Below are 14,300 nucleotides of genomic sequence, written 5' to 3' on the forward strand. Positions count from 1 at the left end.
CCATCGTCTCTAATTTCGCGATTTGAAAAGATTATTTAACGAGAGCACTTCAGCTTCTAAACGCGCGCTTCTAACTTCTTTGGCGATGGGACTGTATTTGATAACTTTTTATTTGCTTTTCGTTGTGTTTCTTTTCCTTGCAATTGATTATGAGTCTTTTGCTAGTTTTGTAATCCTTATATTTTCTTTTACGGCTACTTAAGCTTAATAAGATTTTAATTTGAACAGCTTTTGTGGTCACATGTTTACCCCATCAATTATGCATTAAGAACAATTTTTAAGTGATGCCAAATTAACCATCAGCCGGGCAATAACATTCTAATTAGGACTGGACTGTAATAATGCTCAATGGTGACTATTTTTATGTCTCAAATGTAACAAAATTAAAATAAATGTCTTAAAAAAGACCATCGTCTCTAATTTCGCGATTTGAAAAGATTATTTAACGAGAGCACTTCAGCTTCTAAACGCCCGCTTCTAACTTCTTTGGCGATGAGACTGTATTTGATAACTTTTTATTTGCTTTTCGTTGTGTTTCTTTTCCTTGAAATTGATTATGAGTCTTTTGCTATTTTTTGGCATTTAAGAGACTTTAAGAGCAAAAGCTAGCAACCCATTTTTCCATCCAGTCGATTAAATTTTTCCTGTTTTACTGCGTTGGAGGTTAAAATGTGTCCATATTTTTTTCTGCCAAAGGACAGTTCTCGATTCCAACTACCGAAAAGGTTCTAACGAATGATTGAATATTTCAAACGCTATGTGAGCTACAGGGTGTTCAAAGTTTCGAGAGTCCCCAAATTTTGACATTTGCGTTTCTACCTTTTTGGAACCGGGAAATATCTGATTGACGAAAGATGTATTTTGAGATTGGCTATCGAAAAGGTTATTAGGATTATTCGGATATTTTCAGCCGTTTTGAAGATATGACGGTTTGAACTTTCAAGCGCCTGAAATGGGGCGAAGCCCTGGTCCAATCTTTGATTTTTTTTGGTCTGGAATAGAGCTAAATATTTCCCCTTTTGAAAAAGTTCTATTTTGGAGCAAACTTTGCACCCATTTTGATGTCTGCCAATAGCTGCCTTACCAGAGGAAAACCCTCTGACTGCGCCAAGTTTCAGCTCGATATCTTGAAAAATGCGGTCGGAATCGACTAATAATGATTATTAAAAAAATACTAATAAATCAGTTTACACAAGGTCTTTACTATTTATAAATATTTATTTTCCTCGTTTCAAAAGTTTCCCTTTTACTTTTGTCCAAACATTCTTCTCGTGGTATATTTTTACATCATTGGTTGGTCGACAGTTCAACTTTTCAATGACTCGATATCAAAGTGTTCATTGGGCCGCCTCTTTGAAAAACTCTTGAAAAGTTAATTATTCTTCCTTGCATCTGCATCATTGAAGCTGATGAGTTTTTCGCGCTTTTAGGTTGTCGAGGAAAAGAATTTTGCTTGCAAAACGCCAGGAAGATTTTATCAGTTTGGATAAATTTTACTTCCTCACCGTAGTTTTCAGAACTAAATCAAATTCACTTCGCACTTCGAATGCAAGTTTTTAAAGTTTCCGGATTCGTCGTGACTGCTCGTATAGTAGGCCCTTTTTTTGACAGCGCCATGTGAATTATAGGCACACTTGCAGGCCTACAAGCGCTAAATCGCCGGTTATGCGGGTGAATTTTCTGAAAAATGTTAAAGCCGCTTGTGCTAAAAGCCTGAAAAACTCAACAGTCAGTAAGTTCTTCATAGTTTTTTCTTTTTTCACAATTGTGTGTGTGTGAATTTTCCATCTTGAGCAAAGACTTAAAAAAAGAGTTAAAAATGAAGGATTCGTCGATGTTAAGAGACCACACCCAGTGGCACATGGCATTGATACGATGCAGCAACAATGAAGCTGATAAATAAATAAACTTTTGCGTGCTTTTGCTTTCTGTCTGGCGATTTCACTTTCGTACATTGTCCGAGTTGGTGGTTGGTGATGAAGTAAGGCAAACCAGCAGTCGGGCATCCAAAGAGAGGCCATCGTCATCTAGACGGCCAAGGTCTTTACCTGCACACTGGTAGATCGAGTAACAATGATAAAACGCACTCGAAATATGCCATAGTCGAAGAGCGGCGGTGTCAAAGTGAACGTGGTTTTGTGCAAAATTTCAGTTCGTTTCTTCGGCGTTTCTTTTCGCTAATTATGTGAGATTGCGGCATGCTGAAACACAATGTGAACAACACAGTGAACCCAACGAGGACAACTTGATTTCTTCACGTTGTTTTAGAGCTTCACTTGTTTGATGACATAAGGTGAGATTTCTCAATTGATGCCAATTGGTCACCGTTTTAAACAGGTTTTTTCTATAAAACTACAAGGGGGATGAAGACATAGCTTTTCCATGTGCATTTTCTGAACAGAATTACTGAATTACTTCAGAAACGCTTCAGCTTCTTCGTTTTGTTAGGGGACGTTTTTTAGGTTGCACTTGCATCAAACGAGTTTTAGGAGCTTTTAGGCCGCGGTGGAAGAGAATTTCTTCCTGACGTTTTGCAAGCACGAGTGGCGAGCATCTTCAGAGTGGTGCTGAGTCGAGCAAGCCACCTCTGGAGGTTCTTCCGAAGAAGAAATTCTCTTCCACCGCGGCCTAAACGCTCAAAAAATTAATCAGATAATTTTTTCTATTTGTCACTCTGGTTAATTTTTCCATCTTCTTATGGGAATGTTGCACTCTTGAGCCATTCGACGTATTTTCTATGTTATTTTCTCGTCATCACTGATTCATTTATCAGCCGCAATTTACATTTTTCCGATTTATCATAACTAGGCCAAGCTATAATATGTTTTGTTTTTATGAGCGTTGAAGTGCTTCGCTTAAAGTCGGCGTCAGCCGAAGAACTCGCAAACTTACGTAGTTTAGTTAAAAATAGTCCGCACCATAATATCCGAAAGCTATTACGAACTTTATCGCAGTTGTATACATAGTACGAGGCGGATATTTGCGTGATTTTTTCCGACTAATTTAGCCCGGGCAGACGAATTGGCGCGGGTCAAAGTGATTTTGAAAAATTCCAGTCACCCGATTGAGTGGCTGAGTTTGCAAAAAAATAGCTTAAGGCTTAAGTTTAATCGGATGTTCGGCTTATGCGAGTGAACGAGGTATTTAATTCGCCCACTGTTGCCTTAATCAATTTAATTATGCAATAATTTTTTAAATAGTTGTCAATTGTAATGGTGTTAAAAACTCGAGTCATCCGTTGATTGTTAGCAGTTTTCCCACGCCTAGGAACTTAATTAATTGAAAATTTGACAAATTCACTAGAAAGAAGCGCCAGAAAGGCGAAATATCTGATTGATTTTTTGGGAAGTTTTTTAGTTTGAATTGTTCATGTAGACATTTCGGTAGAAAAATACAGTGATTAATTGAGAATAATCGAAAGCAACTGGGCACAAAAGTCACGGTTGCGATATACAGGGTGTTTCAAAATTGACGTCAAAAATACCTCTTCCTCTCCTCCAGTGTCTCTAGACCTTTGTTGGTGTTCTTACAGATTTTGGTAGAAGTTTTCAAAAAAATGTTTTAGATTATTTTCATCGTACTCTCCTCTATAACCCCTTGAAAGCAATGGCACTGGGGTGGGGAAATTTGGAGCTATCAAGACATTTTATTTTAAAGAATTAAAAAGTGTGCTAAAAATGACTTCAATTTGAGATTAAGCGAGCATCTCTGCTCGGCCGGAAAGTGACTACCTACCTCTTACCTTGCGTGTTATAATTAAAATTCCCAACGCAGATGCCCGCCTTACAAGACAGATGAAATCCAGATGCATTTTTCCGTTTCTATTCATTTTTCGTTCATGTACCTGCGTTTTGGTCATTAATTTCTGGTCCAGCTGTGCATCAATCGCTATTTTTTCTGCCTCCTGTTTCCTTATTATTTCCACACATATTTTTTTAAAGTCACATGTGCCTACATAAATTACCCACATTTAATGTCCGTCCAATTGAGACCTTGATAATGTTCCGAGATTAATTCAAGGTTCCATCCAATGCTGTCGGTCTTCTCATATAAAATGCGAAATTATCTCGCGGTGCTAAAACTCCTCGAACCTATCCTCTCCCAAAATCATGGTATTTAAAATAAAATTAGTGTGTAGGTTTATCGGGCCACAACCGATTTAGTTTTGGTGACTTTTTCGGAAAAGTGTTTCGGACGTTTTTCTGTGGTGGTCTGTGTTGTTTCGTCCCATTCAGTTTCTGGTTTGTTCACTCATTTTTCTCTGGGCGGGTTTTGAATGATTCCGAATCGAGCAACTTGTGCGGAAATGGAGGGTCATTTTCGCTTGATCCGCGGCCGATTTCGATTAAGTTATTTATAATATTTAGTGGATGCAGCTGCAACGTAAGCAGCGCCAGTTGCACAATTAATTCAATTTGTTGTGTTTGAATTCAATTCGCATGCCAAAGGAGGATTTTTCGCGTTTTTCCTGGCGTTTTCCTGGCACAGTGGCGTGCATCTTCAGAGAAACCCCGAAGAATCATCAGGTTGAAAAAATGTAGCCCAAATACCTACCAGTAGAACCAATTTGTCGCAGGTTTAGATAGCATGCAACATGCAAATATTGACTTCCTTACGGAAATTTTACCTGAGTTTCTACCTGCTCACGCATATAATTAGAAGTTTACTTAGCTTAGATGCGTGTAGAAAATGGGCTATTTTTGCTATTACACCACTAATGGATAGTTGATTGCGCCACCGAGCTTATGATTTTTTCAAACCCACAGATTCATATCTAATAATACGGAAAAACCCGGTCCCGCTCTTCATTAAGTGTTGCATTATTTATAGTCCATATAAAAAGCAAAAGTTACCTGATGCCATTCACCTTTCTAGGCGCTCTTTGCGTTTTGCATATCAGCAATGATTCGCATACGTGGAACCTGCTTTTCTGGCCCCAGAAACTGTTTGAATCCGAATGAAAAAAAATATTTAACAACAAATTGGTGATTAAATATCGGGATTAGTTTTGACGCCTTTTCTCCTTGAAGTTGATTGTGAAAAGTTGGAATTTCCCCATTCAAGGACCCAAATAAGCCTCCAATTGACTTCACAACAATGCACCAAAATCAAAGGTCTATTTTTAACTGATGCTCAGCGCGGCAAAACTATCCGAATGTATGCTTTATTGCGTTGTTCATTCGGCACCTAATTCCAAATTTGCAATCAGGAAAAATTAGTAGCGGTTCCGTTGAAGCCGGTGATTTTATCGAAAATCCTCTATTCTAATTGATATCAATTTAACTCTCCACATCCTCCGCATACCCACTCAAGCATTTCGATCGTTATTTGTTAATTGCACTTTGTCAGGCATCGTTCAGTATGTTTTATTGTTTAAAAGTAACTGCTGCAATTTGTCCGCAGTCCCGCTTTGTGCAACTCGAATGTGGTAAGTCGATTGAAAATTAAGTTTTGCCTTTTTCTGCCCTGCAAGGTTTCGATTTATCTAATCAAGTCAGTTTTCTCACTATTTTGGGTATCGGTTTGGAAATTCATCGGGTGATTCAATTGTCCAAGCTATTTGAACTTGAGACATTGATTTTTCGTGTGGAATCGCCCCTCTGTAAATGTACTCACTGTAAATGGTTTGAGTCGCGACCTTAGTGAATGATTTTGCACTTTCTACCAACTTTTTTACCCATTTTTGATAATCCCAATCTAAAGAGAACCCCTGGATGCTATAAAAAGTTTCAAGTCTTGTTCCCAGTTTTTGCAGTTTCAATTGCAGTGCAGCTGAGTTTTCTGGCTTTATCGAATGTGTGATAAATAAAAATGACAAATTAAACAATGATTGAAAATTCTCGATGGATAAAGTGTTTATTATTCAATGGCGCTTATCCGGGCCATGTGCATCTATATGTGGCTACCACTGAAAAATTCAAACGGTAAATAGCCTAAATTAGGTCTGAAATTGACAAATTCCACAGCGGCCTAGAGAAGTGCTGGCATGGTTTTACGGTGATTCCTAATCAAAACAGCCCTTAAGTTGGTGGTTTTATGCCCAACGTTCGTTGTTATTCCACTTTTTCCGGCTTTATAAATTGCAAATCTTCGGAGGAAAAAAGGCAACAGTCAAAGCAACTATTTTTCGTTAATATATTTGGACTGGAAGTGATTGGACTGATTGACTGGATGAAAGATTGAAGTTGACCAAAAACTGCAGGAAAGCATGAGCAAGTCATCATCCAATCAAGAGTATCTTGGTTAATGAAGTGCAAAAAATGTCCGGATGGAAACTCCCAGGAAGTTCTTGTTTATTTTTGTTTCCTTTTACGCTCAACAACTCAAGTTACATGTTAGCAACCGCCGGGCTGAGAAATTGAGAAACACTGGGCAAATAACTCCAAATTCCGGTTTATCCAGATAAACTGCACCTTTCCGGAGCAAAACTACTTCTAAACACTAAAAGTGAAACTATGTATAAATAAGTCTTTGTGCCCCCCAGCAACACAAAGTTCCGTGCGCGTATCCGATTTCCCCCGAAAAAAAATTTCCGTTTTCCCAAACTTAGGCGAAACCTCGCCCAGATAATGATTGTCTTGCACGCCTGCTAGCATTTCCCGGCCATCTTTCGGTCGGTTTAATTATTCACAAGCAATTTTCTTATACAAGTCTATTATCACTCTCAATAAAACGCACTGATAAATCATGCATATTGAGTCCAGTGAACTGGCGAAGGTTTATCTAGGCTTCGTAAAGCGGCCTCATACGATGGAGGTCGCGAAGTGTCCGATTTGAATGTAGTCTGAGCTTCATCGGCCTTGATTACGGTGTCGTAAGGTGGAGGTGAACTGGGGGTTGGATATTGAGGAACGTCCGTCTCTGTGTAGTCCTCCATTTGGACCAGTCTCTGGAAATTATTGTTTTCGGTCAATTTTCCCACTGATAACGTTATGAAAGAGTTTTTACTGGTGCCACAAAGGTCAGTTCGGTCAAGGTTTTTGCTGAGGTTCTGCGATTTTTTGAGCGACAATTTGAAGCAGAATGAGTTTCAAAAGTGCATTTTCGGAACAGCCGGATAGAAAAGAGCAACCTTTTCTTTACTGGTCTGCTAAAATTCAGTTTAATCAGGCTTTTGACCGAGGTTTTACGAATTTTTTTTCATCCGAGTGCGCTTTACGGGCGACTTTTCGTTGCACAGTGACTTTCAACAATGCATTACCGACAAATTTATTGAGATAGAAAAGCTCAGCTTGCGGCATTTAAAAGAGCCCCTTTTTCTTAACTACTGCTACAAAACGCAGTTGAAGTCAACGATTTTTTTGGGATTTTACGAATTTATTTTCATCCGAGTGGGCTTTATAAGTCGCTCTTCGCTATAGGGTGAGTTTCAAAAATACATTACCGAAAAATTTATTGAGGTAGGAAAGCATAGCTTGCAGCCTTTAAAAGAGCACCGTTTTCTTAACTAATGGTAGAAAACGTAGTTCAAGTAAGTGAATTTTTGGGATTTTACGAATTTTTTATCATCCGAGTGCGCGGTATGAGCGGCTCTTCGTTATAGTGTGAGATTTAAAAATGGATAACCGAGAAGTTTATCGAGATAGAAAAGCGCAGCTTGCGGCATTTAAAAGAGCTCCGTTTTCTTAACTGATGCTAGAAAATGCAGTTCAAGTCAACTATTTTTGGGGATTTTACGAGTTTTTTATCATCCGAGTGCGCTTTACGGGCTACCTTTTGTTGTAAAGTGAGATTCAAAAACATATTACCGAAAAATTTATTGAGGTAGGAAAGCGTAGCTTGCGGCGTTTAAAATAGCTCCGTTTTCTTTACTAATGGTAGAAAATGCAGTTGAAGTAAACAAATTTTTGGGATTTTACGATTTTTCTATCATCGGAGTGCGCGTTACGAGCGGCTCTTCGTTATAGAGTGAGATTCAAAAATGCATAACCGAAAAATTTATCGAGATAGAAAAGCGCAGTCTGCGGAATTTAAAAGAGCTCCGTGTTCTTAACTAATGCTAGAAAATGCAGTTCAAGTCAACGATTTTTGGGGATTTTACGATTTTTTTATCGTCCGAGTGCACTTTACGGGCGACCTTTCGTTGTAAAGTTAGTTTCAAAAATACATTACCGAAAAAYCTATTGAGGTAGGAAAGCGTAGCTTGCGGCATTTAAAAGAGCGCCTTGTTCTTAACTAATGCTAAAAAATGCAGTTGAAGTAAACGATTTTTTGGCATTGTGCGAGTTTTTTTTATCATCGGAGTGCGCTTTATGAGCGGCTCTTTGTTATAGATTGAGATTTAAAAATGCATTACCGAAAAATTTATTGAGATAGAGAAGCGCAGCTTGCTGCATTTAAAAGAGCTCTTTTTTTTAACTAATGCTACAAAACTCAGTTCACTGAAACGGTTTTTTTAGATTTGACGAATTTTTAATCATCCGAATGCGCTTTACGTGCGACCTTTCGCCGTAAAGTGAGTTTAAAAAATACATTGCCGAAAGTTTTTGAGAATTTTTTTTTTTATTTATTGAGATAGAAAAGCGCAGCTTACGGCATTTAAAAGATCTCTTTTTTCTTAACTACTGCTACAAAACGCAGTTCAAGTCAACGATTTTTTGGGATTTCACGATTTTTTTTCCATCGGAGTGCGCTTTATGAGCGGCTTTCTTCGTTATAGAGTGAGATTTAAAAATGCATTACCGAAAAATTTATTGAGATGGAAAAGCGCAGCTTGCTGCATTTAAAAGAGCTCTTTTTTCTTAACTAATGCTACAAAACTCAGTTCACTTAAACGGTTTTTTTAGATTTGACGAATTTTTAATCATCCGAATGTGCTTTACGCGGAACCTTTCGTCGTAAAGTGAGTTTAAAAAATGCATTACCGAAAGTTTTTGAGAATTTTTTTTGAAAAATTTATTGAGATAGAAAAGCGTAGCTTACGGCATTTAAAAGATCTCCTTTTTCTTAACTACTGCTACAAAACGCAGTTCGAGTCAACGATTTTTTGGGATTTTACGATTTTTTTTCCATCGGAGTGAGCTTTATGAGCGGCTCTTCGCTATAGGGTGAGATTCAAAAATGCATTACGAAAAAACATATTGAGATAGAAAAGCGCAGCTTGCTGCATTTAAAAGAGCTCTTTTTTTTAACTAATGCTACAAAACTCAGTTCACATAAACGGTTTTTTTAGATTTGACGAATTGTTAATCACCCGAATGCGCTTTACGTGCGACCTTTCGTTGTAAAGTGACTTTCAAAAATGCATTACCGAAAAATTTATTGAGATAGAAAAGCGCAGCCAGCGGCATTTAAAAGATCCCCATTTTCTTAACTACTGCTACAAAATTCAGATTAAAAAAATGCTTTTTGGAGATTCTACGAATTTTTATCATCTCAGTGCGCCTTGTGAGAATCCAAGTAGCTCGCGCTTCGCGTTTGTGAAACTTTAGCCCAATAAACGCACCAGATTCATTGGCACAATCTCCCCAAGCACAAGCAAGTGAACTTTTCGCAACCAAGCAAAGTTAGTTGACATTTTTGATTAATCAAACCACATATTAATTAAGGCTCGTGCAATGAATCGCGCTCATTTTCCCCCCATTTGTTCAGAATGAACTTTAATATAATTGAAAGGCATTGTTTGCGTAGAAAATCCGTCTACAAGCAAAACTTTACGACAAAAGAACATCAGCTTAGTCAGCTTGAAAATTGAAATTAATCTATTTTTTGCGTCCTGCTGAGACACCATTCGTTTGGTGATAGTTTTCATTAAATCTAGAGAACAATCGCACCGGTTTTGAGTATTTTCAACCACACTGATCTTGGGGAGTATCTGAAAAGTCATTTTTCTGCCCGGTAATGACAGTACAGATATAGATCCAGCTAGATAAAATATTTCCCGACTGCAATAACGGAAAATTCCATTACACGAAATGGCCGATGTTGAACTCGAGGACATTTCAAATAGGTACGAAATCCTCCGGTTGACCATTACGGTGGGGTTGAAGAAGTTCAAGACAAAGCATTTGTAGCTTAGTTTAACCTTTTGTGTGGATCAGGCAAACGTGACAACAGGAATTCGCTGGGGAATACGTTGCCTGCACCAACGCAACAATAAAATCGATTGAACCATAAAAGAGCTATAAATAATTTTTGAATACCAGTATGGGACAACGGTTTGATGCGTACTAAAAGTTGTATTTTCGATTTATTTGCCAAGATTTTTCTATGGCTTTACCAGTGATTATTGCGCACGAATAATTCAGTTGTTTGTATTTTCTTACGTTTTGTGCTGCTTCCACCGTATAAATCTGCAAAGGCATGCCTGGATCCCTCCAGATCATTGCTGATAGACTTGGACTGGGTTTCTTGTTCCCTTTGTGGCAGCAGTAGCAGAACAGGAATATTCCAACGACAACTACACTAAGGATAAACCTAAAAACAGGGAAAATTATCTTAAAACCCCCGAAAAAATTAGGCCAATTTTTAATCAGTTGGATCTTCCGTGTGGTGGTTTCGATTTTTGAATTTTAAATGCGTCTACCGCGCACGTACGTTCAGGAAAGGCAACAGTAAATTGCCATATTCTCGACCTTTAATCCAGTCCATAATTGATTCCTGTCCATAACAGGAACGCGGACACATTGGGGATTAAATTAGATTTATCGCACGATAAATATTGATCTTTAAACTAAAAACTGATTTGGTTGGGTCTTTAGGGGGCGAACCCCTTAATTGCCTGCTCCTTTAGTGAAAAAGTTCGTTTTATTAGGAGAAACTTACACTGTCAGGAAAACATTGACTCCTTGCACCGGAACAGGGGAAGGCTCAGGTGGGGAACTCATTCGCGTCTCATTTAAATGGCCCTCATTTCCGCGCGACGATATTGGAAAACTCTTCATGTATATTTTACACCTGAAAACAGCAAATTTACTATAGCCATCGAGTACAAGAAGCTTGCAAACAAAAAACGATGATACTAAAATCAAAACTTTTTACTATTTAGCTTCATTAGCACAAATGTAGTGTTTCAGCTTTTAGTTTGTTTTTCATTAGGCCACACTTTAAAACTTTTAGAAGCATGAAACCGAGTAAATCCAATAATCCGGCGCGATCACGTAAATGCTATCGGGACTGTTTGCAAAGTTCGAAACCGTCCTGTCTACACTGGCAGACAATTTTTCTGAACCCTAATTAAACTTTGGACAAATAGCGGAAACATCGCGCCCTCTGAAACGCCTTAAACCGGCCATTTATCGTGGACAGCGACAGAAAAATAATGCGGCCATCTAGAATCATGAATCATTTTCCAGAATGCAAGCTTGATTTGTTTAGTTTTAATGTTCAATTTGTTAATTGATTTTTCTACATTCTGTTTTTCTTACCTTGTAAATAAGGCCGCCGTTGTAGTCCCGTTGGTCAGCTAATGAACCATTTCTTTCGCTGCTGTGGCTTCGAACTTTGCTGCGAATTAAATTAAAAAATAATTAAAACTTCTTGTCTAGAATGGAGCATGTAGCATAAAAAATAGCTGGAAAATGACGTGAAAAAAGAGTCGAAACGTGGGGCATTTTTCGAAAAAAAGTGGTTTCAACGCGGCAGTAAAACAGGCAATATAAGTTTTGAGGGCTCAACTGCATGCATAAACTCAAATAGAACCAACTCTCGCTAATAAATATTAATCGAGTGCGCCAAAGAAAATTACTGACAAACCGAATAAAGAAATTCAATTAAATAAAAACAAATTAACAGCCTGTTTGCACTGGCTGGTTGGAATCAGGCTTGAATAATTCGAAAATTGCTTGGAGTTTTGATGCTCTTGTTTTATTAATTGTTGCTAACCTGCAGATTCGTAAAAAGTCACTGTTAGATGTGCAAAAAAATTGAATATAAGCACAATTACACCATTCGGTAACGAGCCAAACTGCTCCCAAACTTTCCGGCGACGGACCGCGAGCTTTCCAGCTTACTGCCACTAAAATTCGAACCTTTCCAGAAATAATCAATATCCTGCGAGGAGGCAGTACGAAATGCTAACAAATCGATTCGGGTAATTTTGTGACGCAAAGGGTAATTAATAATAATATTATTTATTTTTTCGAGGGTTTTACGTGGAGCAATAACACGTGGAATCGTTCTGATCACCAATTTTCATCTAGTTTCTTATTTTGTTTCGATTCCTCTTCAGTTTCCATGAGAAAAACTGTGAAATAATCAATGTTGAAATATAGAAAAATGTGTGTCATACACACCTAAATAAGAACCAAACATACAAATGCATTTGGATGCCCTCCAAAACCTGCAGATTGTAAACGTATTTCCATAGCTATAATTGTCTGGATTTGAATAATTGAACTGTTCTAAATCAATTTTTAAGGTCAGCGCTGATTTCAAAGTTAACCATCGATTATTGCAGGATGCTAAGGGTTCACTTTCTTGCTTGATTTTCGTCAATACTTGCCGTTAACAGATCGTTTTCATTGTGCGATTATTTGCTTATTTGCAGGGCCCCGAAAGTATGAAGCAGGGCGAGGTGCGTCGAGCTCTGATGGTTGCCACTTTGCTTTGCCTATTCCTCTTCGTCTACTTGTATTGGCAGCAAACGTCGAGGCCCCTTCACGCTCTTGTTCTCTCCTACAAGCACATCTACAGACCGGAAAAGTAAGTGAGGTGGATTTTCAGTATCGAAATCAAGCGAATTGGCAACTTTATGCAAAGATGAAATGTTCTTCTTGTGTTCTGTAACGAATAAGCAAAAGTGCTCAAGTTAGAACCGTGGGCGAACGAAATGAAAATGATCGATTTGACCTTTGCAGAATTGGCAAGGCTGAAAAGTCGCTTATTTGCTGGGGAATTTTTAAAGTCAGCGATGGAAGCACACGAAAAGCCACATTTTCCATCGGTTGTCTGCGAAGTCAATCTTGGCATGGTAAATGCGGAAATTACCGCCAAACCCAATTACACCTCGATTTGGCCTCTTGCTAAATGGCACAATTTTTATTGCCATTTAAAATGTTGCAATTATTTTCCTCAATGCGCCAATAAAGGGTTTTGTTGCCTTTTTGCCAGCAATTTGCTAATAATGTACGAAATGTATCCGAGTTTGATGTACTTACTTGATGGCCTGCGAACTGTTTGGAGATTCCGTTTGCATTAACTCGAGCTCGAAGACTTTCATAGGCAGCCATCAAATTTGCGGAAACCGGCTCGAAATGTGCCTGAATAATGAATAATAACCGGAAATTGCGGCTCTATCTTAGATAATTTAGCGCAAATTTATTAGTTGCGACATCTGCGCCCGACTGATAACGATTCGATATGTACAGACCGAATGCTAATATCATGCTCAACCAAATTGTGTTTAATTGCTTGGAATCTGTTATCGTATTGTATGTTTTAGGACTGTTTATTTACCAAAAAGTCAGGCTGGAAACTGATTAGTTTTTCGGGCTAGAAGACTTTTAGACTAGGGCTCGGAATTTTTAAAAATCTGAAATTCGAATATTCGTTTTGTGGTTTATTCGAATAGTAAAATTATTCGAATACTCGAATATCTAACGAATATTCGAATACAGTTGAGTCCGGATATAACAACTTGAAAAATATAACTTGAAAAATTAACTAAAACTGGTTTGTTATATCCGGAGTTTGCTATAAGCGAATAATAATACAAAAAGAAGTGGTGTATTTTATTTCGCTATTTTTACATAGAGTAGTAGATGTTAGTAGGTATGACTAAAAAGAACACAAAAAGATAAAAAAAATGTAATTTGAAATCTACTTCATAAAGTCTGTAATTTTTGTTAGTACATTTCTGCTGCAAAAATAGATGTTATTAATGTAGTTTTCAAGATCACAAAATGACTCCCAGATATGATTAGGAACTTGGCGTGATTGTAGAAAATTCCGAGTTTCTGACACTTTTTTGTATGGTTGGAACAGCATTAGTGTCTACAGTAGAATACGTTTCACCTAAATTGTCATCTTTCTCATTATCGCTTAAAGCTGTAGATGAGGTTACGGAGTCTATAATTTGCTCATCGGTCAACATTTCTCTTGTAAGAATGCCATTATCAATGCTCACATATTCGAAGAAATTGAAATCACTCAATTTGGTTTTAACTTGTTCTTCGACAACATTGGGACATCTTCGTCTGTGTCATACTCGTAGTCAGAGTCTTTATACTTTTCTAACCATTCGTTAAGTGGAATTTCATCGTCTGGTTCATAATCATTTTATTTTCTTACAAATCCCCCATGCTTAAAGCAATTTGCAATGGTTTTTCGGCTAACTTTTTGCCAAGCTCTATGAATGAAAT

The 14,300-nt window shown here is 37.8% G+C and overlaps 3 protein-coding genes across 9 annotated transcripts in view; 1 reads left to right on the forward strand and 2 right to left on the reverse strand.

Moving 5' to 3' along the window:
* Positions 1 to 14,300, reverse strand: part of LOC109536276 (ejaculatory bulb-specific protein 3) — a 76,252-nt gene that overhangs the window by 18,048 nt on the left and 43,904 nt on the right. The gene's annotated exons all lie outside the window — the stretch shown is intronic.
* Positions 1 to 14,300, forward strand: part of LOC109536266 (probable beta-hexosaminidase fdl) — a 28,476-nt gene that overhangs the window by 4,527 nt on the left and 9,649 nt on the right. Inside the window, exons 1-2 of one of the 6 annotated variants that reach the window (XM_048667695.1) lie at positions 1,889 to 2,293; positions 12,488 to 12,642. In XM_048667695.1, the coding sequence (XP_048523652.1) occupies positions 12,500 to 12,642 (143 nt within the window). In that variant the 5' untranslated portion in view covers positions 1,889 to 2,293; positions 12,488 to 12,499. Of the gene's footprint in view, positions 1 to 1,888; positions 2,294 to 2,976; positions 3,141 to 4,140; positions 4,242 to 4,887; positions 5,429 to 12,487; positions 12,643 to 14,300 lie in introns of those variants that run through there. The other 5 variants (XM_048667693.1, XM_048667696.1, XM_048667697.1 and 2 more) reach the window with 5 other exon arrangements.
* LOC109536269 lies at positions 5,831 to 12,526 on the reverse strand. 2 transcript variants are annotated; one of them, XM_048667705.1, is made up of 5 exons: positions 12,443 to 12,526; positions 11,367 to 11,445; positions 10,765 to 10,896; positions 10,266 to 10,416; positions 5,831 to 6,889 (listed from the first exon to the last, which is right to left on the reverse strand). In XM_048667705.1, exons 3-5 carry the CDS (start codon positions 10,881 to 10,883, stop codon positions 6,686 to 6,688), a joined length of 474 nt encoding a protein of 157 aa, XP_048523662.1. In that variant the 5' UTR covers positions 10,884 to 10,896; positions 11,367 to 11,445; positions 12,443 to 12,526; the 3' UTR covers positions 5,831 to 6,685. The 2 variants fall into 2 exon arrangements, with proteins under 2 accessions (XP_048523662.1, XP_019757964.1); XM_019902405.2 differs by lacking the exon at positions 12,443 to 12,526 and adding an exon at positions 11,824 to 11,959.

The sequence above is a fragment of the Dendroctonus ponderosae genome, unplaced genomic scaffold, assembly GCF_020466585.1.
Source record: "Dendroctonus ponderosae isolate FM_Combo_2020 unplaced genomic scaffold, Dpon_F_20191213v2 Dpon_F_20191213_6, whole genome shotgun sequence".
NCBI classification, from domain to species: Eukaryota; Metazoa; Arthropoda; class Insecta; order Coleoptera; family Curculionidae; genus Dendroctonus; species Dendroctonus ponderosae.

Bases quoted from the DNA above. Each gene is read 5' to 3' on its own strand.
- LOC109536269 (XM_048667705.1), bottom strand. From the start codon at position 10,883: ATGAAGAGTTTTCCAATATCGTCGCGCGGAAATGAGGGCCATTTAAAT. The intron at 10,417-10,764 runs GTAAGTTTCTCC...CCCTGTTTTTAG, and splicing joins GTCAATGTTTTCCTGACAGT to GTTTATCCTTAGTGTAGTTG. The intron at 6,890-10,265 runs GTAAGAAAATAC...AATAATTTCCAG, and splicing joins CGGTGGAAGCAGCACAAAAC to AGACTGGTCCAAATGGAGGA.